Source organism: Schistocerca cancellata, chromosome 2, assembly GCF_023864275.1.
Source record: "Schistocerca cancellata isolate TAMUIC-IGC-003103 chromosome 2, iqSchCanc2.1, whole genome shotgun sequence".
NCBI classification, from domain to species: domain Eukaryota; kingdom Metazoa; phylum Arthropoda; class Insecta; order Orthoptera; family Acrididae; genus Schistocerca; species Schistocerca cancellata.
In genome coordinates this window covers 912885094-912910517 of record NC_064627.1, presented here as the reverse complement: position 1 = coordinate 912910517, position 25424 = coordinate 912885094, and the positions used below count along the sequence as shown (strand labels likewise).

The 25424-nt window shown below is 38.6% G+C and overlaps 1 protein-coding gene across 2 annotated transcripts in view; it reads right to left on the bottom strand.

Annotated features, from left to right (window-relative positions):
• Nucleotides 1–25072, bottom strand: part of LOC126162856 (tetratricopeptide repeat protein 14 homolog) — a 73184-nt gene extending 48112 nt beyond the window's left edge. Inside the window, exons 1-4 of one of the 2 annotated variants that reach the window (XM_049919631.1) lie at nt 25038–25072; nt 7862–8089; nt 7660–7784; nt 3486–3568 (exon numbers count right to left, since the gene is read on the bottom strand). In XM_049919631.1, the coding sequence (XP_049775588.1) occupies nt 3486–3568; nt 7660–7784; nt 7862–8031 (378 nt within the window). In that variant the 5' untranslated portion in view covers nt 8032–8089; nt 25038–25072. Of the gene's footprint in view, nt 1–3485; nt 3569–7659; nt 7785–7861; nt 8090–25037 lie in introns of those variants that run through there. The other variant, XM_049919632.1, reaches the window with a different exon arrangement.
• Between the last annotated feature and the right edge of the window lie 352 nt (nt 25073–25424).

The window sequence follows — 25424 nt, the reverse complement described above, 5'->3', positions numbered from 1 at the left end:
GTCAGAATTTAAAAGGCGGACGATTAATATTGTTGCTGAATACAGTAGACCAGAAGTACAAGCAAAAAGGTGAGACTGAGTAATACGTTGCTCAAAAAAAAGGTGGTGGCTGGGCCCTTTCATCACGTATTGGCTCGGTCCAGAACACTTTGCATCGACTGTCTTGTTTTTCCATTACCGCTGCAATCTAGCATTAGTTGTATCTTGACTGCGCAGTGAAGTTAAATGTTGCAAGTTGTGCTGACAACACTGATCGTGGATTTGGTCAGCATTTCCTCTCTCACATCTCCCCTCCTCACAACAGCCTGAAATATTCCCTTAACTTTGCCCACCAATCGTGGTGTGAATCATCTATCTTTTGTGCCATTTATAACTCACCAGTCACATCAAATGTCAATAGGAAAAGAAGACGACGATGTCAAGTAAGATCTTAGAATTAAGGTAATCCTTACTAGGAAGAAACGTAAAATCGGGTATTTTTAGCATTGATCTTATGTGTTTTTCACAGGAGCTACGATTTTATGGTGTAGAATAGAAAAAAACACGAAATTGGCAAATGTAAAATTGAGGTTCCACTGTAATTTGCTATCACTAATGCCTGTACAACATTTCTTCCCCATTGGATTACTGCAACGGACGATTGCCTGCTATTATTAACATCTGCACTTCGTCAAACCGTGCCAGCCATACAGCTGAACCCTTTTGTCCACTGTGTGCCGCTGTATGTTCTAATATGGTTGTACTTCAATTCCACGTGACTGGCAGACCCTGTGCTGCTAATGCGTCACTACTTTGACATTTTTAGTTGCACTCTGTCTGTTATCCCAAAGTTAACTGGTATGACCTTTTCAGCCACATTTTGTACTCTGTATTTTATTGTATCTACCATTGAATTCGTTTGCACTATTTCACTGTGTTGACTGAAGACAGTTTCTCATACGAAACAAATTCAATTGATCTCCGAATTAACACAATCTATGTTCCACAGCATAAAAATAAGCTAGTTGTACACCAGAATTTCACTCCACACTCATACTGAGTAACACTACATAATATTGGACTTCTATTCAAAGTATTCTGTTAATATACTCTGGAAGCTGAATATTAGTTCTCTGCACAGTTAAAATAAACTCTGAATGCCACTACCAAACCAATCCTGTTATTCATCCCCCGGAATTCCACTTCTCTCAGTACATGTCCTACCTTACCAGTTCTTCCGGATACTAACAACACTGAATTGTACGCAAGTTCTTGGATTAGTTGAAGGCACAGAAGCACCAACGAGTTTCCCAACATCGAGCTGCTGCCCATATTACAGCACTCTACCAATTCTACTTAACTGTCCCCACAGTGACTCCCGACCTACTTCCTAATCTAATACTGTGACCATACACTGACGTTTTACATGCAATTTACGTAGTACAACACATATAGCCACTCCAGCTGACCACATGCCTTCGCCAAGTTCCAGTACAAAAGTTACAACTTTTATTTTCCTATTGTTATGAACAATAATTCTGTAATCTCATTTACGACTGTTTTCTTTAATTAAAACTATTACTTTGCATTTGTCTTATGAAATGCTTACTTCTGTGACTTTCAAACAGTAGGCTATTGCTACTGTGCTTATTTGTTCATTTGATATAGTTTTATTGTCATGGGTTATTTTTACGGAGTGTCTATTCAGTTTTACCCGACGTAATTACCTTCCTTTTGCTATCACATAAATCTGGATCAAAGAAATCACGTTTCAGGTGTTTGTTGTAAATTATATATTATTTGTTTATAAGGTGCATCAATACAGTCAGAAGCATCATGTTTTGCAGTTGTCACTTTATAGTTTTATTAGTCAAATCTATTAATTTCATACGTCAATCTGGTTGTCGCACAGTTAACTCTTGGTGCCTTCTCCACATTAACAAATTTTCAGTTGGTTTAACATTTATTGCATCAATTAGATGGTTATATTAGTCAGAGAACTTAATCAGAGGTAATAAACTCTAAAAAAATTGACTTACAATGTCTCTGTCCTCCCTAATTATTGTTAAAATAAACTGTCTTTTTTCAGAATTCTGTTTCATAAGTTCAATCTGTCTTATCTCAGGCTGGCAAACAACTGCTGTCACTCTGGTGGTTACCTTGTCACTGTAAGGATGTTGGGCACTGTGTGCTCAGGTCACTCTAAAACATACCAACCGCAGTCTGAGAAGAAGACTTTCCAATGTCATGAGGCTCCTATTCTATTACAAACTATACTGGGTCTGTTACCTCCTCTAATATTGCAAGAAATCAATCATTCACTTTCTTTATTAAAAAAATTAGCAGTTGTCCCGTAAACATGTATTCATTATTTTTATGTCGCATCCTAATGCTTGCTTATGATTGTTTCAGTTGCTTACACTCCTCGTAGCTGTCCCTGAAACCAGCTTTGCCTACCTTTCTAATGCTGCCACCATCGCAGTCGTGTGTAAACAACTGTAGTCGCTGCATGGTGTTGTAACAATTATACTCACATTCCAACATTTGACTCGTTAGATGAAATTAAAAACTGCATTGGTAAATGAAATAAATATTATTACCCCCAACACTCACAACCCACCCGTGGTGCACTCTTTCAGGGAGATAGGAGGAGATATGCAAGTGCCCCAGGGTCTGGGTGAGAGTAATGTTTAGTATTTCAATTTTAAGTTTCACCTACTTCACCATGCCCTTTTCACTGATTAAAGCAGTAGTCTCAAAGTTGTTTGTGGTAACATAACATTGTGAGTCACTTTACAACATACAATCTGAAACCAGCACTGAAAAGCAAAGGGAAGTAATAAGGCCTAGAAATGAACGACAGTAACTTATTATGTATGTTAAATGGGTGCCTGTTACAGTATCACGAATGGAAATACAAAGCAGATGATGTAACATCCACTCCACACACATGTATAATTTACAACAACCACAACCACATTTCACGATCAATAGAACATGAGTTTAAATAATTCTCTCTCTCTTATCTATGTACAGACATAACTGTTAGAAAATATCTTTCTGTCACTGTGTAAATGCTGTTGATAACAGGCATGGACTTACAGGTGTGATATAATTGCCAGCATGTATTTTTACCAACTTCTATACCAGTTTCCACAAAACAACCCCCCCCCCCCATCAACTCCCCGATACACAGATTAGAAATCCATGAATAATTTACTTAAAAGAAAAAGAACTTTTCCTCTAAGCCATGCAAACAACACGAAAGTAACAGTACAATTTCTCTCTCTCTAAGCTCAGATGCTGGATGTCCCACAGCAACATTTAATGCACAAATTATCTTCACAACATTTTCACGTATTTTCAATCCATGTGAAACAAAATAAAAATTACAAGATGAAGTACTGTCAAATTTAGGATTTAACAGTAAAACAGTGACACTCAAAAACATCAGTGACAGATCTAATAAACATATCAAAAGCTTATTATAAAATGATTTACATTACCTCTAGAAAATGCATGAGACGGCTCTGCTTGTCCAGATCAATGAATGCTTCGTATGGAGGCATGACAGCATAACAATCTGAAACTAATACATTCATACTTACATTAACTCACTCACCATCACAATTGCGTAAACATCAGATGATGTGTTTCATGTCTAAGAGCATTCTATCCTATATGAAAACAGATTTTACTGGGTATTTTAAGATTACTTTTCATAAAATAGCTCAATGACCAATAACAACAACTAGCAATCACTACCACCAAGTATCAGATATTAAGTATCAAAAACTAAGAAAATAGCTAATTTGAATTAAATTCACTATTCTTCCTGCTGACAAACCTCTAATCGCTCTTCCTATTTAATTTTTTTATTTTTGAGGAAACATGTAGTCTCAAAATTCTCAACTTGAGTGCTTGAATTTACTATATTTTCTTTTTAGATACTACTGAATTACCACAAGCACATACAAATAATCCAATAAAAACAAATGTAAAAATTACAGAACTAATAACATGCAACTTTATGTATCCATTTGCTTGCAGAACACTGGACTGTAACTGTATCACGATTTCAGTTTCAAAATCCGTTAGGCTATGTATTACTTTTTTTTTTCATGGCATTTAACACTATGATCAATTGTTGTTGACGAATGTATGTTAAATTTATATGTAATGTTTTCTATGTATTGACAAAGAACTAGCATACATCAAGGATTACATATTAAAGACAGCGTCATATTCATGCTGTTGAAAGTAACACACAGCATTTTTACTAAGAAAATTTCTTATTTGAATATTCACACAGTGTAAATTTGATACAGATCATTTCCAGTAAGATATTCTTCTTAGAGTGTATAACAGTATTTCTTTTCTTGTTCTTTTAGAAAAAAGATTAAGGAAAGGCAAAGTTACGTTTCTAGCATTTGCAGACTTAAAGAAAGCTTTTGACAATGTTGATTGGAATACCCTCTTTCAAATTCTGAAGGTGGCAGGGGTAAAATACAGAGCGAAAGGCTATTTACAATTTGTACAGAAACCAGATGGCAGTTATATAAGAGTCGAGGGGTACGAAAGGGAAGCAGTGGTTGGGAAGGGAGCGAGACAGGGTTGTAGCCTATCCCCGGTGTTATTCAATCTGTATATTGAGCAAGCAATAGAGGAAACAAAAGAAAAGTTCAGAGTAGGTATTAAAATCCACGGAGAAGAAATAAAAACTTTGAGGTTCGCCGATGACATTGTAATTCTGTCAGAGACAGCAAAGGACTTGGAAGAGCAGTTGAACGGAATGGACAGTGTCTTGAAAGGAGGGTATAAGATGAACATCAACAAAAGGAAAACGAGGATAATGGAATGTAGTCGAATTAAGTCGGGTGATGCTGAGGGAATTAGATTAGGAAATGAGACAATTAAAGTAGTAAAGGAGTTTTGCTATTTCGGGAGCAAAGTAACTGATGATGGTCGAAGTAGAGAGGATATAAAATATAGACTGGCAATGGCAAGGAAAGCGTTTCTGAAGAAGAAGAATTTGTTAACATCGAGTATAGATTTAAATGTCAGGAAGTCATTTCTGAAAGTATTTGTATGGAGTGTAGCCATGTATGGAAGTGAAATGTGGACGATAAATAGCTTAGACAAGAAGAGAATAGAAGCTTTCGAAATGTGGTGCTACAGAAGACTGCTGAGGATTAGATGGGTAGATCACATAACTAATGAGGAGGTATTTAATAGAATTGGGGAGAAGAGGAGCTTGAGGCACAACTTGACGAGAAGAAGGGATCGGTTGGTAGGACAGGTTCTGAGACATCGAGGGATCACCAATTTAGTATTGGAGGGCAGCGTGGAGTGTAAAAATCTTAGAAGGAGACCAAGAGATGAATACACTAAGCAGATTCAGAAGGATGTAGGCTGCAGTAGGTACTGGAAGATGAAGAAGCTTGCATGCTTGATGAGTAAATTTTGATCTATTCAAGTATATTGTAATTTCAAAAATTAACTAATCTCATTTACACAACTGTAAGATTTAAGAAAGAGGAGCTCTTTAAATAACTTCCACTCAATACCATATAAGTGGTCAAAGATATGACAATGCTCTCACACCCGCTTGCATCCATCCCAGTCTCATCAATCCATTAGCAGAATTACTTTTATATCATGTATCTAATACCAAATGGTGTACTACTGTTGTTGTTTATGTATGTCTGGAACATTATGAAGCCACTGTATCCCAGTAGTTTTAGGTGGGGGGGTGGGGGTTGATCTACAAATGCTTAAGAAAATGATAAGAGGACTTGCTTAATACTACTGCCAACCTCACCAAACAATAAGCATAGCAGCCATTAGCAAAGTAAATGCTTTGCATACTCCACCACTTTTGTGTTTTGAGTTGCTAGTTTTCATTTTAACAATGAAGAATCCAGGATAGAATAATGAAAATCTCTCTCTCTCTCTCTCTCTCTCTCTCTCTCTCTCTCACACACACACACACACACACACACACACTGGACAAAGACTGGATTGGGTAACAAGGAGGCTGGAACGAGGAGGGGGAAGGATAACAAGGTAGGGATGCGGGACTGAATAGTGCTGCTTGTTGGAGCAAGCATGGAAGTGGTGGAGACAGATGCTACGTGCAGTCAAGGTTTTTTTTTGTTTTTTTGGGGGGGGGGGGGGGGGGCACTGAAAAGGAGAGGGGAAAAATGTGTAGGTGGAATACAAGGCTGTGCAATACTGGAGTGGGACCAAGGGAGGGGATAGGTGGGTGAAAAAAAAAAAAAAACAAAAAAAAAACAAGGGATTAACAGATGTTGAGGCCAGGTTATGGGAACAAAGGATACATTGCAGGAGAGTTCCTGCCTACACAATTCAGAAAAGCTGGTGTTGGTTACCTGTGAAAGCAGTCCTGTGCTCTACAAACTAAGCTGCATTCTACATGGGCACAACAACCAACAAGATGTCTACCACCCTGAATGGCTACTGACATACTATGGCCAAGAGACAGAAGGAACATTCATTTGCTGAACACACTGCCCAACACAATGAGCTTCACTTCAATGACTACTTCACAGCCTGTGCCATCTGGTTCCTTCCTACCAATACCAGCTGGTTTTGTAATATGAATGGTGTTTATAGCACTGTCACTGTGTTGCACTGTTGTATAGGGGAATGATGGACAATCAAGTGCACTCTGACACATCTTTGATATTTGGAATATGTCTACTGTCACACAAGCAATGTATTTTAGTAATTCACCACAAAGATAGTATAACTTATTCCACCACTGCAATCCAAGAAGCCCATTCTCACGAACATTGTGAGAACTATGGAGTTGCTTGAATACATTAACATAAGTGACGCATTTTATAATATATTTCACAGTGTTATATGTTTGTACAAATACTGTTCTGTAATTAGTGGGAAGTATCCTAACACACACATTTACTTGAATTTATTGTACTCTGCAAGTTGTTTTATTGGTTCAGCCTATATACAACCAGTGCTGTGAATGTGATTTGCGTGTTTATGATGCTAAATTATTACAACTTATACAAATGTAATGTAACCTTTAGCATTATTACTATCATGTTTTTGTGAGTACGTAAGTACTATAACCCACCCCACCCCCAACTTATGCACTATTACATATACTGTAAGAAACATATTTCTCATTTCATTCCTTAGATCACATGAGAACATATGGAAAACAAGTGGCGAGAAGGAACAGGATGATAGGCCATTTATCATTTTTTAAGACTACAGAATAACTTCCATGGTACAAGAGGAAGCTTTAGAGATGAAAAGATGTCGGGAAGGACAGAGACTGGAATAAGCTCAATACATAAATGTAAGTGTGCAAATGCTAATCTCAGATGAAGAGGTTGGCCCAAGAGAGAAATCTGTGGCAGTCCTGCATCAACCCAGACAGGAGACATATGACCAAAACAAAGTCCATTTGCCACCATTGATGACGAGTTTACAAATTCTTTGTAAAGAATAAAAACTGTTGTTGTGGTCTTCAGTCCAGAGACTGGTTTGATGCAGCTCTCCTTTATTCTTTTTCACTACTGTTTCCAATTTCTGCTGTATGTGTGTAGGCAGTGCGTAATTCAATACTCAGTTACTAATAAGAATGAAGAAAATAAAAGCAAAGCAGATATATTTATTTACTTCACATACCATCATCATTTTGGGTCTTATCCTTGACTGTTTCACTTGCTTCTGAAAGGGAGAGCTCAAATAGGGATGTAGCTTTCTTCACAATGAATTGTTGCAGTTTCAGCCTCTTTCCCCTGTCTTGAAAACTGCAATAAGAAACTCATTAAACAAACAAAACATTTAAAAACCTCGAGAGAAAATGAATAATAAAATAAGCACAAACCTCAGTTGTTTCTGCCGTTGCTGATATACTTCAAAGTCAATTTCTTTTGAGTTTACGTTCACTTTGCTCAAATCATCTTCACCTCTCTCACTCTCCCACAGCTTTTGTAACTGTTGTCCATGAAAATTCAATGACTGGACCACAAGGTCCGGATTCAATGGAGGCTCCATTGCCTATCATTAACCACTGACAATCCTTGTGTAAAGTGGATTAATAAGCTTATATTTCCTGGAAAGAAAATCAGAAATACAGACCATCATCCAATTTCCACATTGCAAAGGACAAAATAATAACTCAACTGAAGAAAACAGCAGACCACATTCATGACATTGTGGACAAAATTATTCGCATGGTTGCGTTATTTTGTCATGTAGGTTAATTTTCTTTTGTTTGTCAAAAATGTGATTGAAAAATATCCATAGTCTGTAAACCACTATTTGAACATTAAAGGAAAAGGGTTTTTTTGGAATGGGGGGGCAGCAATGTAATCACAATCTGGCCAACAGGTTGCTGCAAGGAAAGAAGTATTGATAAAGTCCCACACTGCAACCAGGGACTGAACAGGAGCTGCTTTTTCACTCATTCTAGTATAAACACCGTGTAAAAGACATAAATGGTCTCAGTGAAGTGTGCATTCCTAACAGCCATAAGCAACAATGGAGGTAGGCAGAACAGCAGCCGATTTTCAGTCCCGTATGACGTAATTAGTCCTTTTGATCGTAAGAAAAAACTATTTTGCATTTATTATTATTATTCACATACAGGTGCAATTATTATTCACATACAGGTGCAATTATTATTCACATACAGGTGCATACTGTACCACACAATGTACAAACAGAATATTTCAAAGTTTTGTTTTAATTTTCCTCTGTGCCCCTAATACTTTCCTCTCTCTCTCAGAATGGATTTTTTTTCTACTTATCAATATAGTATGTTCTGATCTTCGGGAGTTTTTCTGCCGGTATGAAATCTAGTCATGAATTTTCTATGTTTTTTCTGTCTGATACCCAAATAAATCTGACATCCCTTTAGTAGCTGGCTAATCTTTCCTGTTAATGAGTCACAGAACAGTGAAACAAAAGCTTCTCCAGGTGGCAACACCCTCAAAAAGATGGTAATGCTGCTAAGAATGGCTTAGGAAGTCAGAAGATTATAGCGGGCGCGCAACAAAAACATTACCTTGTATGGAACTAGAGTGAGCACCAGTGATGTCACTGACAATAGCAACAACCAAATGACAGTCAGAACTTTACAAAGACCAAGGAGTACTCTGCTGAAAGCTCTTGGATTTTTGACCAATTGACAGTTTGGGAAAATTTTATCAGCACCCCTCCATATCACCACAAAACTATTCATACATAAAATGACTTACTGTTACCTTGAAAGTCAAACAACTGCAACAAGCAATCTTTGGGGTGAGAAAAGAATGCTATGAATCAATACTGAGAAGCCATTTACATCACTGTCAGTAGCCTACAAGCATTAAAAATTAACATCTTGAAGTCTTCTTCCTAACTATGGCATTGCAAATTGGGGATGTAGTTCCAGATTGTATCCTCACAAGAAACTTATCTATACAATTATGCAAAATGATAAAAGGATGACTGAAATACAATTATCACCATTATTATTAACTTTGAACAACTCAAGGCTCTTACAAAATCTAACAGTGCATTTGTTAGCTGCAACAGGCAGAAGACATGTTTTGTTGCTGCTGCATATTTTAGCAATTTTGTCTGAGATAAACACATGCTGGAATATTGTTCTTCAGCCTTTGTGTGAGACAAGAGTATACAAGATGCATGTGTCGATTTGAAATTCTAGATTCACATATTTTACTGTTCATGTCACTTCTGCATAATCTTTCACCAACTGTGTCAAAACCCGTTTGTACTGTGATGTATTGTGAAATTTCAAACATCCGTGAATGCCAGCCACGATAAACTTACTGTTATCGTCAATTGTAGGCTTAAAATTAATTGTGCTCTTTTAAAATTTTTGAGCAGAGTACGCCTACCCTCATCCAAAACAATTGTTCTCTAATTTCACTGTATAATTATGTAGAAATAAGTTATTTTTGAGAATTTGTTCTAAAATCTAAGAACTTATCCTGAGTCCAAACATAATGAGGTACCTCAACCAGTACAACTTCCTCCGTGCAAACCAGCATGGATTCCAAGTTACGTAGTGGACACCCTCTGCATTGTGATACTTGTACATTATACAAAGAAAAATAGTTGGTGATTTGTCCACTGTATGTACAGATTTTCTGTATTCAAATTACTTTGCAAGATTAGAAACTTCAGGCCCCCTCTTGCATCTAACCAAGCATTCTACACATTTTGCATTATGTCCATTTAAGTGTAGAATTGTGTCCATACAATGGCTCTTTTCTGTTGTTCAATTTAGTGCATAACTTCCACCTCACAACTTCGTAGATGATTCTATGCATGTGTAATGTCCTGGAAATGTAGGCTGTGCATCAAGTGCATTGCTTCCTGCCTTCAGTGATAATCTTCGCACTTTTTAGCAAATGAAAGGTAGCTGAGACCCATTTGTGTGGCACTGTGTTGTGTGTTGCAGTTATACTGGGAAGTGATTTATGGGCAATAATATATATTGACCACAAACGAAGCACTGTTAAACTTGCAACTGATTACAAAGAAGTCATACAGAATGCCACTTCTAAAAATTATTAATAAAAATTTGAGATGTGATTCCCTGAGCATTAATTGTCAGATAAAAAGTCTCTGATCATATTACTGTAAAGAATAAGATACCGTAAGTTTTGAAACAGAAAAACAGAAAAGAAAAAAAAAAAAAAAAGAAATTTATGAAATCAAACAATGGAAAATCGAGGGTGGAATGTAACAATATCATGAGAAGGAAAGTTGCTACTCACCCTATAGAGGAGACGCTGAGTCGCAGATAGGCACAACAAAAAGACACCCGCAATTGTAGCTTTCCGCCATAAAGGCCTCCTTAAACGACTCACACACACACACACACACACACACACACACACACACACACACGCAGTCCCAAGCAACTAATGCTGAAGAAGGCCTTAATGACTGAAAGCTATAATTGTGAGTCTTTTTGCTGTGCCTAACTGCAACTCAGCATCTCCACTACATGGTGAGCAGAAATTTGTGGTAAGTGTATCTGAACACAGAACAAAATTCCATGCAAAACTGAGGAGCCTCACACCTGAACAACAGAAATGCTGGGGTATGTGTAGCTCCTCAAAAAAACTACTATAAGTACAAATGAAGGACGCTGATGATGCAAAAGATACATACCGTATTTACAGGGTGTATACGGGGACAAGGAAAAAAAAATTCCCAGATTATTCCCGGATTTCTCCCGGATATCCCGTTTAAAAAATACGCCTTTTCCCGGGCGAAAATACACTTTTTCTGTGCTAACTGACAGATTTTCCGTAGATTTTCCCTCGGAACTGCAAAACTTATCAATTCTTTGAATGGTTAACGTTTTATACAATCGCGTAGAACTTCCCGAAAAACAAAAAAAACAAAAAAAAAAAGACGGGCAGAGAAGTTTTGGAGAGACTTATAACAAAAAATGAGACCTTTGATTTGCAGCAACATATACGTTGCATATTTTCGTATTACGAAAGTATAAATTCGAATTGCACCAAACACAGCGCGTTAGTTTGCGAAGGGTTGAAACCGAGGTTGCGATGTCCTTTTGTAAGCGAGTCATATCTCAAGCCACGAGATCTCGTCAGCCGATGACAGCAGCTATTCAGAGCATAGGACACGTGTTATAGTCAGCCAATAGCAAGATCACTGGTTAAATAGCGCGAACACTCAAGAGGAAAAGTTAACGGTTTACATTAATGTACACAGTACCGTATATCTACAATAAAAGCTAAGCTTTCACATATAATATTAGTCTCTAACATTAACACGCTACAACAGAAGCTCAGCTTTCACATGTAATATTGATCTTTTTTGCGTGTGTTATACTTTAAGATACATCACACAAATGTGCCAGTACATTTAATATTATGACATAAATGTCTCGGCTCGAAACTCTTGTAAGTGGCTGGTCCTCAAACTGTTCAGTTTCGAACGCTCTGTGGTTTAGATATTCATCCCACTTTCTCACACGTAACATAATTCATCTTGCGTAAAAAGAAATTTACTTTGAAAGTAACGCTTTTCTATCCACCGTTCGCAATACTATCCGAAGACTGTTAGAAATAGGTTCGATTTACCAGTTTCCAGAGAGCACCAGAAAACAGGCATTATTGTGCGTGTGCAACTGCAGTGGTGTAGGAAGCCAGTATGTTCGTGTTTATAAAGCACTAAAAGAGCTTATATTACACCATAAAAGAAACAGGGCATCAGAGGGTACTCCAAAGAGCATCGGAATTTCGTAAACCATACTAAAATGCATAAATCTGCTTGAAGTGCGAATTGCCTTTTTCCAGATTCACAATGAAGTATGTCCCATCTGATGTTAAGCTTTTCAGTGTGGTTTTTGGGATGTAAATTTTCTCGGAGTACCAGTACTATACGATCTCATTTTTGGTTCTTTATTATGGCATAATGCCATATATGGCAGAAGATGATAACGTGCACTTGAAATTCAGCGAAAAGTTGGAACTAGCCAATACTGTAGAATGAAACACTTCGTTTCAAATAAAATGATTGCCTTAGCGGAAAGATTAATAAAGCCAAATTTCTTTAGCAAACTTGCTAAAATAACTTCACTGTTCTGCAAGGCGATTAATGCTTGACTGCTACTAACTTCGAAATAAAATAAAATCAGAAAACTGAAATTAATAAAATATTTTTGCCCTCCATAATTATGTGAATGTATTTTAATTCACTTGATAGCTCCCCGGCCACAGAAATCCGTTTTGTTTTCATTTGACTTGGGAGCTGTACACGAAGAGAAGCAGCGAAATCACTTAACGTAAACACGCGTCACGTGGAGGTTAACCCCCTCCCCACTACAACTCAGACAACTCTGTGCAAGTGTGAATCTGGCAGCTAGGGCGCGTGAGAAAAATTTTTCTCGTTTGCATCTGGCTGCTTGCTACTGCTACAGACACAGCTAACAGCCAAACTTCAAGACTTCAAGTAGAAGGAGAAGGTACTGCTTATACGGGAGTCAAATGCGCATGCGCAACAGACCGCTGGTAATTGGTCAAACGAACCTAATGTGAACAGTTGTGACGTCATGCTCATAGCAAGCAGTTTATTGTTACGAACAATTACAGTCTGCGCCCTACGGCCATTGACATATTTTTGCTATTTGCAAACACTTGTGCGTGCACGGTTTTTTGTTGTAAATTGCACATTTCCTTTGTCACTAAAGTTTTATTTTTTTCCCTCTCGTTTATATTTTATTGCTGCAGTATCATTCTCCAGTAGCAGGGTACAATAACATTTTTTGCTAGAGAATCAATTCTGCAGCCAAAATTTAAAAAAGCTAAAACAATGAAAAATTCCCGGGTTTCTCCCGGATGAAAAAATTCCCGGGTTTTTTGTTCAGAACATCTTCTGTCATATGCAGTCTATTATTTGGTGCTTGTTGATCATTATCAAAGAAAGCAGCAGTGTAAGTAACTACAAATAGCATTTTCTTGCCATTGTTTCCCTAATGAGACGATTCCTCTCTTTTCTTTTTTTTTTTTTAATTGTAAGCGGCGGTAGCGCGCACAAAAGCAAGCCATGCCGCGAGCGGCGACAGGCCGTAAACACGCACTATCAGAATGCGACAAACAATGCACGACACAGTACAGTAATGCATTTTCAGCTTAGAGTGATGTAAACACCTATAACAAATAAAACTGCGCTTATCAGATCGAAGAAAAAATAAGCAATCAATTCAAACAAGACGAGACACGTGGAAAAGGAAGGGTAACCGTATAAATACGGACGGAGCGCCTGGCGCATAGCAATGGCTACCTGGTAAAGCTTAACTGCTAAGCTTACGACTCGAACCAAACTACTGTAGCTGTATCGTCATTCATTCGACCTAAATTGTGTCTCATATTACAATGGACCAACTTTGTTTCGATTTGGAGATGCGGCCTGTAACTTCTCTCTCCCCTTGAATTTCGAGTCTCAAATTTCAAGTGCGGCTTAGATTCGGGAAAGTTTATTTCCTTGATTTCGAGTCTCATTTTTCAGGTGCGGCTTAGATTCGAGTGTGGCTTAGATTCGAGTAAATACGGTAAGTGAAAAACATAACCTACATTCTGTTTAACCTACATATTATCTTTCATGATTAAGAAAACCTTTGATGATTAAAGTTGAGTAAACAACTTGTTTTATAAAATACAAGTAACACTGGAAGTTAATTAACCTTCATATGACTAAGAGCCTGCCCCACATATTTCTCAGTCTCAACAATAATGCTTTGTTTTGAAATGTGAAATAAATTGTTTCAATTGGTTAGAAGTCACCTGTTACCAGCTAATGAAATTTTATTGCTAGCCTTATCAATGTAGTTTCCATAAGCAAAAAATTTAATACTTCTGCTGTGATCTGAAACTAGCAAACGAAAAATTGTCATAACTTTGTATTGTATTTGTTGTATTTCTTATTTAAATACTTCTTTACACACAGTCACTTTTGTGTTTTCTTTTTCTGTTACCTTTTTATCATCACAAATGCAGCATGAGCTCCCAAGCAAAGGAGATTTACAACATCCTGTTTGCATTATCAGAGAAAGTATGGACACAAAACTGCCAATGCACACACGTGTCTTCCACAAATGTTTCTGCTTGTCCTTATCTCAAATGTGCGTGAGGAAAGATTGTATGTACACACAATTTTTACATTACATCTATCGTACCATGTGAAACATTCATTAACGTCAGTACTATAATTCAGGAAAACAACTTAGCACAGTTCACATTTGTTCACGAGTACAACACAGAAGTTACAGGGAGGTAGTTTCAACTACGTGGGATAACAGCAATTGTTAAGAGTCAAAGGGGAGAATGGGGTGGGGAATGTGATAAAACTGTGTATAAGAGTAACTGACTAAGAACTGAAACAAGAAAGTATGTAAATAGCAGCATTTGTATGTATACTAAGAAAAATATGCCACAAAAAAATTCACATACTTCAGCAAAAGCAATAAAAGACACAAATTTCACCAAATGGGAAATAGTTCACTTCAACATTACAAACTTAAGATACCGATGTTCCAGTATGGAAAACAATCAAAATTATAGAACAAAATATTTTACAGCATAGAAAAATTTCTATCTAGCTATGAGAAAATGTGTAAGTCGCACAGTTGCAAATGTATGTATGAGACTTGAGAATCTGTGTCTAGACTGTGTATATATCTTTCGCATTGCCATGGACACTGCTGCTCTTTATTTTGTCTACTTTATAATACACTCCTGGAAATTGAAATAAGAACACCGTGAATTCATTGTCCCAGGAAGGGGAAACTTTATTGACACATTCCTGGGGTCAGATACATCACATGATCACACTGACAGAACCACAGGCACATAGACACAGGCAACAGAGCATGCACAATGTCGGCACTAGTACAGTGTATATCCACCTTTCGCAGCAATGCAGGCTGCTATTCTCCCATGGAGACGATCGTAGCGATGCTGGATGTAGTCCTGTGGAACGGCTTGCCATGCCATTTCCACCTGGCGCCTCAGTTGGACCAGCGTTCGTGCTGGACGTGCAGACTGCATGAGACGACGCTTCATCCAGTCCCAGACATGCTCAATGGGGGACAGATACGGAGATCTTGCTGGCCAGGGTAGTTGACTTACACCTTCTAGAGCACGTTGGGTGGCACGGGATACATGCGGACGTGCATTGTCCTGTTGGAACAGCAAGTTCCCTTGCCGGTCTAGGAATGGTAGAACGATGGGTTCGATGACGGTTCGGATGTACCGTGCACTATTCAGTGTTCCTCGACGATCACCAGTGGTGTACGGCCAGTGTAGGAGATCGCTCCCCACACCATGATGCCGGGTGTTGGCCCTGTGTGCCTCGGTCGTATGCAGTCCTGATTGTGGCGCTCACCTGCACGGCGCCAAACACGCATACGACCATCATTGGCACCAAGGCAGAAGCGACTCTCATCGCTGAAGACGACACGTCTCCATTCGTCCCTCCATTCACGCCTGTCGCGACACCACTGGAGGCGGGCTGCACGATGTTGGGGCGTGAGCGGAACACGGCCTAACGGTGTGCGGGACCGTAGCCCAGCTTCATGGAGACGGTTGCGAATGGTCCTCGCCGATACCCCAGGAGCAACAGTGTCCCTAATTTGCTGGGAAGTGGAGGTGTGGTCCCCTACGGCACTGCGTAGGATCCTACGGTCTTGGCGTGCATCCGTGCGTTGCTGCGGTCCGGTCCCAGGTCGACAGGCACGTGCACCTTCCGCCTACCACTGGCGACAACATCGATGTACTGTGGAGACCTCACGCCCCACATGTTGAGCAATTTGGCGGTACGTCCACCCGGCCTCCCTCATGCCCACTATACGCCCTCGCTCAAAGTCCGTCAACTGCACATACGGTTCACGTCCACGCTGTCGCGGCATGCTACTGCGATGGAGCTCCGTATGCCACGGCAAACTGGCTGACACTGACGGCGGCGGTGCACAAATGCTGCGCAGCTAGCGCCATTCGACGGCCAACACCGTGGTTCCTGGTGTGTCCGCTGTGCCGTGCGTGTGATCATTGCTTGTACAGCCCTCTCGCAGTGTCCGGAGCAAGTATGGTGGGTCTGACACACCGGTGTCAATGTGTTCTTTTTTCCATTTCCAGGAGTGTACATGGATGCTGTTGTGACTTATTCTGTGGACTGTATAATACATTCTTCATTCTAACTGTATTTAATGTGTGCAATAAATCTTACCGTTTCAATAAGATACTGCAAGCAAATTACTGTGTGCTAGCAGTTATGGGCCTAGTCTATATAATTCGGCATAACATTTTAAAAAATACCAGCTCATTGGCTACCAGAAATTAGTTGCAGTGCGTGGCAATTAGAACCATGCAATGGTTAATACAATAGTTCTGTAAATACAATTCACTGCTTCCGACTGAAAAACTGATGGGAAGAGAAAACTTTAGTACATGGCAGTTCGCTAAGCGAATAAATCTAGATCACGAACATTTGTGGGATTCTTTCATATGATGACATGGTTGGAGACTGGCTGTTATCTGAAGACGAATATTGATGGTGTTGAGACAGCAACCAGCCACAAATAAATTTGCGGCTAGTTGCTCTCTCAACACCATCAACATCTGTGGGATTGCGTCAGTGGCTCAATAACGGATGTAACTACAGTTTGCACAGCAAGAGCTAAAATTATACTCTCCGTTCATCTGTAGATATATGTTAATTTGCAAGGTACATCTATAGCTATGGAAGCATGGGACAAGCTGAAGCAAGATTCTGGCCTCTTCCGATGAAAAGGTCGACTAAAGACACTGTTGGCTACTAGGCTGGAAAATTGATCACCAGTTGTAGAGTATGTGTCAATATAATTTCCACATCACAAAAATAACATAGCTTGAGCTTTGAAGTTAAAGAAAAATGGATTGAGTGTATTCACTTGCAGGATTACCAGACAAACAAACAGGAGACTCCATAAAAATTGATTAATGAAATAAATAAATGACGACACCTACAATAAATCATTTACTAGTGACACCACTCTCCAAGTCACAAAGAAAAAAAGTAATGTTACATTCCAAAAAGATAAAAGGTGCTACAACTGCAACAAGTACGGGCATCTGGCAAAAAACTGTCGTAGCAAGGGCAAAAATGATGCAAAAATTCCAGCCAAGATGTTCTTTTCAAATGCAACTGCATGTAAAGACGCATGGACAGAATCTTATGAAGACCTAGGTGCATCAATGCAAATGTCTAAATATCCATGTGACAAAAATAAGTATACAACAGTGAAAGCTCATAAGCTGTAATAGCAAATAATTATAAAAGGAATAGGATTTTCACTTGCAGATGTTCCCAATGGTAACAAGAAAGCAAAACTAAAGTAGAGGATATCCTGTATGTACCTCAGCTAAGCACAAACCTACTATCTCTTAGTAAAATGGTGAAAAAAAGTCATTCGGTTTTGTTTAACAAACAACACTGTCCTATTTACAACACATCCAAAAATGTAGTTGTTAGTGCACCATTAGCAAATGGTATGTACCAAAATAGACCAACCAAATAATCTAACTTCTGAAGCAAAATCAGTATTACAGTTAAAAATCACTGACTTGTGGAATGAAAGACTGGGTCATTTGCATTCTGAAGCTATGTATGTCATTCACAAGGGCCTGGCTAGTAGAATTTCATTTGAGGGAGCAGTTAATATTCCTTGTGCCATATGCTTAGAAAGCAAACAAGCAAGACTACCTTTTTCACGATCTGGCTGAAGAACCACTTAAATTCGAGCTAATTCATTCAGATTTGTCCAAGCCAATGAAAACAATGTCAACTGGAGGAGCCAAACACTTCCTCATTTTGATGTCTATGCCAGGAAACTACTTGTATATACTCTTGAGAAATAAAAATTAAGTACGACAGCTGGTATGAGACTTCAAAAATCTAGTTGAAAGACAAACTGGAAACAGGATCTTCACTCTGCTTACAGATAATGGCACAGAATATGTGAATGATAAACTGGTAAACTTTTCAGACAAGGAGGGATCCAACATTGGCCTACAGCACCATATACACCAGAGAAAAACGGAGTAAAAATGGTTCAAATGGCTCTGAGCACTATGAGGCTTAACATCAGAGGTCATCAGTCCGCTATAACTTAGAACTACTTAAACCTAACTAACCTAAGGACATCACACACGTCCATGCCTGAGGCAGGATCCGAACCTGTTACCATAGTGGTTGCACAGTTCCAGACTAAAGCGCCTAGAACCGCTTGGCCACACCGGCAAACAGAGTAGCTGAGCTTCATAACAAAACAATAGTAAAAAAAAGCAAGATGTGCCTGCTCTTTGAAGCAGATTTGCCAAATTCATTCTGGACAGAAGCAGGCTCTGATGCAGTCCATTTAATTAATAGATCTATAAAGCAAGACTCCAGAAGAACCTTAAACAAACAATAAGCCAGATCTCCAACATCTCAGATTATTTGGAAGCAAGGCATATGTTCACATTCCAAAAGCTTGACTGCCTGGGTCCTGTACTACTACACTGCGGCAGTCAGGGTCATAACGAGCTGTAAGTGTCCTGCTATTCATTGCATATTTCTTTACCCAAGCAGTCATTCACTGTACTGCCTGGTGTAACTTTGCCACTGACTTAGGTTTTACAGCACCTAGCCCAACCAGTGATTTCTAAAATGTTTTAAGGAACATTTTTTTTTGTGTGTATTGCTGTGTGTAAAAACTTATTTTCCCGTCTCTTGCTATTTTCAGGATGTCACCTGAAGATGGGTATGTAAGTGCCCAAACCCGGTTGTGTTCTAAATGAGAGAACCTTACAACTGTAGTGCTACTTTCAACCTCTGGTATAATGCTCAGTCGCAGATGTTCCTCCAACACGAAAGCAGAGAAAATTTAAACTGCAATACAAATTTCACACAAAATACTGAAAGGACTTACTATGAACATTCTTGAAGAACTGGAAACATATATTCATAGAACTCTAAATGAACACACAGATTTTAAACATGAATACTATCTCAAAAACTTCTACATAATAGAATATGAAAAGCAGTAATCACATGGAAAGCGAAACATACACAGACCAAAGATAAAATTCAAAGAAAAATAGGAATGTAAAGTAACATATCTGGTAAGCTGTATATATTTTGTAATATTTCCAAGAGCACATGGGGACTGAAGAATCGCATGAACGTAGGAAATTAAGAAGACGGGACCTCGATAAGTTGAAAGAACCAGAGATTTTAAAAGTTTCATACGTAGCGTTAGGCAACAGTTGACTAGAACACAGGAAAGGAATACAGGGGAAGAAGAATCTGTGAGATGAAATTGTGAAGGCAGCTGAGGATCAAATAGATAAAAAGACAGGGAATAGTACGAAATGTGCAAACAAAGCTGACACTCGACACGCTGGCCGATGGGAGCGGCTGTAAATGGGAAATGCCTTTGCAGTCACTCCCATCAACCACAACACCAAATGTCAACTCTGTGCATACGATAGAAATCCTTGGATTACACAATAAATTTAACTGATTAAAAGAGAAAATACAAAAGTGCAGCAAATAAAGCAGGCAAAAAGGAATACAAATGTCTAAAATGACTGTCTGGAACTGCAAAATGGCTAAGTGGAAACAGACCAAAAACTTAGATTTAGAAACATATTTCACTATGGGAAAGTCAAATACCACCTACAGGAAAATATAAGGCCTTTGGGTAAACAAAAAGCACCTGTATGAACATCAAGAGCTCAGATGGAAAACCAGTCCTAAGTAAAGAACGGAAAGCTGAAAGGTGGGTAAAAGTTACATATTAGCCGCCCCTTGCATTTTTCAATATAACACAGGCAAACATTAGGCTTTCCTACCAGTCAATTTGTCACCACAATCAGATTTTTCTGCTCTCATATTCATTGGCATTGTCAACACACAGCCAAATTGTCACTTCCAACCTAAGTGAGAACTCAGACTGCGCTACAGACCTGTCTGTCACCGAAGGGGTCCAACACGTAACTTTAGCCGAAAGGTTGAAGGAGTACATAGTGGTATGTACGAGGGAGAGGAACTTTAAGCAACAACATAAAAATGGAAAGATGAAGATAAGATGGGAGATATGATACTGGGAGAAGAATCTGACAAAGTAGCATAAGACCCAAGTCGAAACAAGAGGTACGTATGAGCAGTTGCCAGCAGGCTTGTGCGCATGCGCAGAGCTGAATTCGTGTATGAGCAGTGCCTTCCTCCCGCTTCTGGCTACTTGGAGCGTGGCTGTTTGGTGTATGAGCAGTAGCAGCAAGCAGCCAGAAGCTACTCGGAGAAATTTTCCTGGTGCGCCCAAGATGCCAGATCCGCGCATGCGCAGAGCAAGCTGAGTTATAGTGGGGGGGGGGGGGGGGGGGGGGTCCTTCCCCACGACCCGTGGCCGTGTCTTCGTTTACAGCGCCCACGTCAAATGAAACCAAAACAGATTTCTGTGGCTGAGAGCCATCAAGTGAATTAATATACATTCTCATAACCATGAAAGACCAAAATAAGTTAGTAGTTTCAATTTTCTGATTTTATATTATTTCCACGTTATTAGCAATCAACCATTAATGTCTTAATGAAGCTATTTCTGTCCGTTTCATAGAGAAATTTGCTTCAGTTAATTTTTTTTCCGCTGAGGCAGTTAGTTTAGTTGAAACGAAGTGTTTCATTCCGCCCTGTTGGCTAATTTCAGCCTCGTTCAGTTTAAAGTGCAAATTTTCATCTTCTGGGACGAATGACGTTATACCATAATAAAGAACCAAACACGAGAATACAGTACTGGACCTCCAAGAAAATTAGTACCACGAGAACCACATGAAACGCTGAATATCAGGTACTTCAGAGTCCATCTGGACAGGACATAGAAACGTGCAATTAGAGCGGAATGAAGCATTTTACTATGGTTTATGAAATTCCGATGCTGCTGGAGTAGTCTCTGATGCCCTGTTCCTTTTATGACACTGTAAGATCTCTTAATTCTATATACGTACGAACATATGTATGTAAACATTGACTTGAAGCTAAGTAGGCAAATTTGCTCAATACTTTTGAACTAAATATTTTGTTTCAAAGATAATGACAGTTCTAGCAGAATTTTATAGATCTGGGTTCTGTGAAAGTGTATTTCGATCACAAGACACTAGTCTAGTACTACTTCTGGGCCTGAAGTTATTTCTTAATTTGTGTTTACGTCTTAAATTTATAGAATGCCATTGCATGATAATTTTAGAATGGCGGCATACCATGTTTTATCGTTTTAACTCCCCACATGGCTTCATATTTATTGCTACAATAGAATATAAACTGTCAGTTGTACAGTTTCTTTGCCTCACAGACCACCATGTTAATTTTTTCACATTTTGAAATAGTCATGAAATTTATTGTCCTTTATTCCGGTGTAAGTTACACAAGAAACTGTCTCTTTTTTGGTGCAAGTAATTTGTATTCCATCCTAGTAGCTTTTTGCGGTGCTGTGTAGATGTAAACCAGTTGGAAATGCTACATAACAATATTGCAGAGTACGAATTTTTTAAAAAAAAAAAAAAAAAATCTGTCAAAGTCACCCCTTAGCAAAATTTTATGGTACTTCGAGCTGTGGAGTGTAATTTTGAAATGATATTTTGGCAAGAACTGCTTCCTTATTTACATTCTTTATCTGTGTGGGATATGATAAAACAATTTCTCCAAGTACAATTCAGTAATTCCTCTCAACAACATGCCGCACGGCTACACATGGTCACGTGATGCCCCACCAGAAATACGACGAAAAGCGTATGAGCAGAGCAAGCACCAAGCACGGGCTGCCTACGTCATCGTAGCTGCGCATGCGCACTACAGCCTGTTGTCTTGCGCTTTCTGGTAACTGCTCAAACGAACCTAAGACTACAGAAGTAGACAACATTTCATCAGAACTACTGATAGCCTTGGGACAGCCAGCGATGAGATTTCCACCTGGTGTGCAAGGCGTATGAGACAGGCAAAATACCCTCAAGACTTCCAGAACGTGGTAATCCCAATTCCAAAGAAAGCAGTTGCTGACAATAAGTCATTGCTGCACGATACCAACACGAATTCCTCACAACAATGCAAATACTGGTAGAAGCTGACCTCAGGGAAGATCAGTTTGGATTCCAGAGAAATGTAGGAACATGGGCACTTATGCAGTTTAGCAGGTACGGAAAAAATTTTTCATTTTTTTTCAAAATTTGATCAATTATAGTCAAATTTGATACGCTGATTACGAATACGATATTTATTTGCGCCCCAGTCAATTATTTACATCAAAAAAATTGTTTTAAATTTTTTTAAAATTTTTTATTTTTCAATATTTTGTCGATATAGTGAATTCTGATGCGCTGATTTCGAATATAACATCCATTTTTCATTTTCCCTTGACCGTCGGCGATATCTTCTGCCCGATAAGCGCGGCGCTGCCGATGACGCAACATTGCGTAATACACTAACTAATCAGTATTTTCAAATCAAATACAAAGTACAATCACCAACAAACTTTACATATTCACCCACAAAGCTCTCCAAGCCAGATACATTTGGAATGAAAAATTTTTTCCGTACCTGCTAAACTGCATAAGTGCCGGAACATGCAAGGCAATACTGACCCTACAACTTACGTTAAAAGGTGGCTTAAGGAAAGGGAAAACAACATTAACAGCATTTGCAGACTTTAAGAAACCTTTTGACAATGTTGCGTGGAATACTCTCTTTGAAATTCTGTAGATACCCAGGGCTAAATACAGGGAGCAAAAGGCTATTTACAACTTGTACAGAAAGCAGAAGGCAGCATTAAGAGTTGATATATATGTAAGGGAAGCAGTGTTCCAGAACGGAGTAAGACAGGATTGTAACCTATCCGTGTTATTCAAGCACTGAAGAAGCAGCAAATGAAACAAACCAAAAATTTGGGTTATTCAATCTCACTGGAGAAGCAGCAAAAGAAAAATTTGGATTAGAAATTAAAAATTCAGGGAGAACAATTGCAAACTTTGCAATTTGCCAACAACACCGTAATTGTCAGGCATATCCAAGAACTTGGAAGAACAATTGAACAGGACGGGCAGTGTTTTAAAAGGAGCATACAAGAGGAGAAATTTGTGAACATCAAACATAGATTTAAGTGTTGGGAAGTAGTTTCTGAAGGCACTTGTCTTGAGTGTAGCCATATATGAAAGTGAAACATAGACAAACAGTTTAGACAAAAACAGAACCTTTTGAAATGCACTGTTACAGAAGATCACTGAAGATTTGATGGGTAGAACATGTAACTAATGACATACTGAACAGAAAGCACAACCTGATTAGGCAAAGAGATCAGTTGATAGGACACATTTTGAAACAAATAGATCACCAACTTAGTATTGGGGGGGGGGGGGAGGAAAGAATGTGGGAGGTAAAAACAGCTGAGGGGGAACAACAGATCTATAAATTAATCAGATGCTGAAGGTTGCAGAAATTATTCGGAGAGGAAGAGGCTTGCACAGGATAGAGTAGCATGGAGAGATGAATCAAACAAAGTCTTTAGATTGAAGACCACGTCAACGGATTTCAGAGTTTCTACTCTGCTTCCCTCAACTCGACTGTGCGTCATCTTGGAGCGTCCCAACATTGAATTTGGTGCCTGACAGCCCTTATACATGACCGTAATTTCACTGAGTCATGAGAGATCTTTCGGCAAGGCGAAAGAAATAACAATTATAATGCACCAGGTTATGACAGTTAACCCCCTACAAATCCGCAATTTTAAATAAGTGTAATCAGTAACAAATCAAAAGCATTTGAAAATGCACAAAAACAAAATCTCCAGTAACAAGGTATATTAACAATCGACAGTCACCCACACGTTTCGTTATCATCAGTCTTGCAGAAAGGTGAATATGTTAAACGGCCGCAATATGACAAGTTTGGCATACAATTCATCATACGCATGGATAATACATAGCATATGAATAACACGCTATCTCCATTCGCGACGTGAACGATATAATACAACTGTTAATAAAACCATTCCGGGAAACAAATACACAGGGTGATAATTAAGAGTTTTTCCAATAACTATTGCAATTATGCGACATTACAACACAACCCGGGTATCCGGTGTAGTCTCAAGTTGCACACTCAGTACAGTCTTGTCACGCAAGGACGAAATAAATTTAGAAAACTATTACTATTCATTTACATACAAAACAAATGATGCAAAATTAACTAAATAAAGAATTTATGTATCCTCGACCGTTCTTCCAACTGGCGAACTTACACCCGTATTGTGAGCACAACATGGCGGCCTCTCATGAAAAGAGGAATGACGCAGTAAATTAATACATCAAAGACCAATAATATACTTCACGTAACAATAATAGCGCAATGAGTTAATAGAGCCTAAATCACTTTTTAACCAATTTTACAACATATAAAACGAATTAAAAACCACACAAATATACAAAATAATTTCACCACACCCAACTCACCTTCTTCGCTTTAACGAACAAAGAAACCAAAGACAACTTACATAACATCGGGAATGGAACCAAAGATAATATGTACTTAAAGTTGTTTCACAAAGTAATCGAAATTGTATGAATGCTAATCGTGTGTTGCAAATTAGTTTGACACAAAATATATTGAAACTTTGTATAGTTAGTAACACTTGTGACTTTCAACTGTCTTCCTAAGTTTCATTTTTGTATTCGTCCAGGGATCATCTAATTTGGTTTGTTGGTTTGGAGATCGGATCTAAACATCTTATAATGAAATAGGATTTGTCATCATAATACAATCTATTCAAATAATTCAAAATATTAAATATATCGAATATATAAATATGTTTTACGAGGATATGATAAATAGTTGGCCGT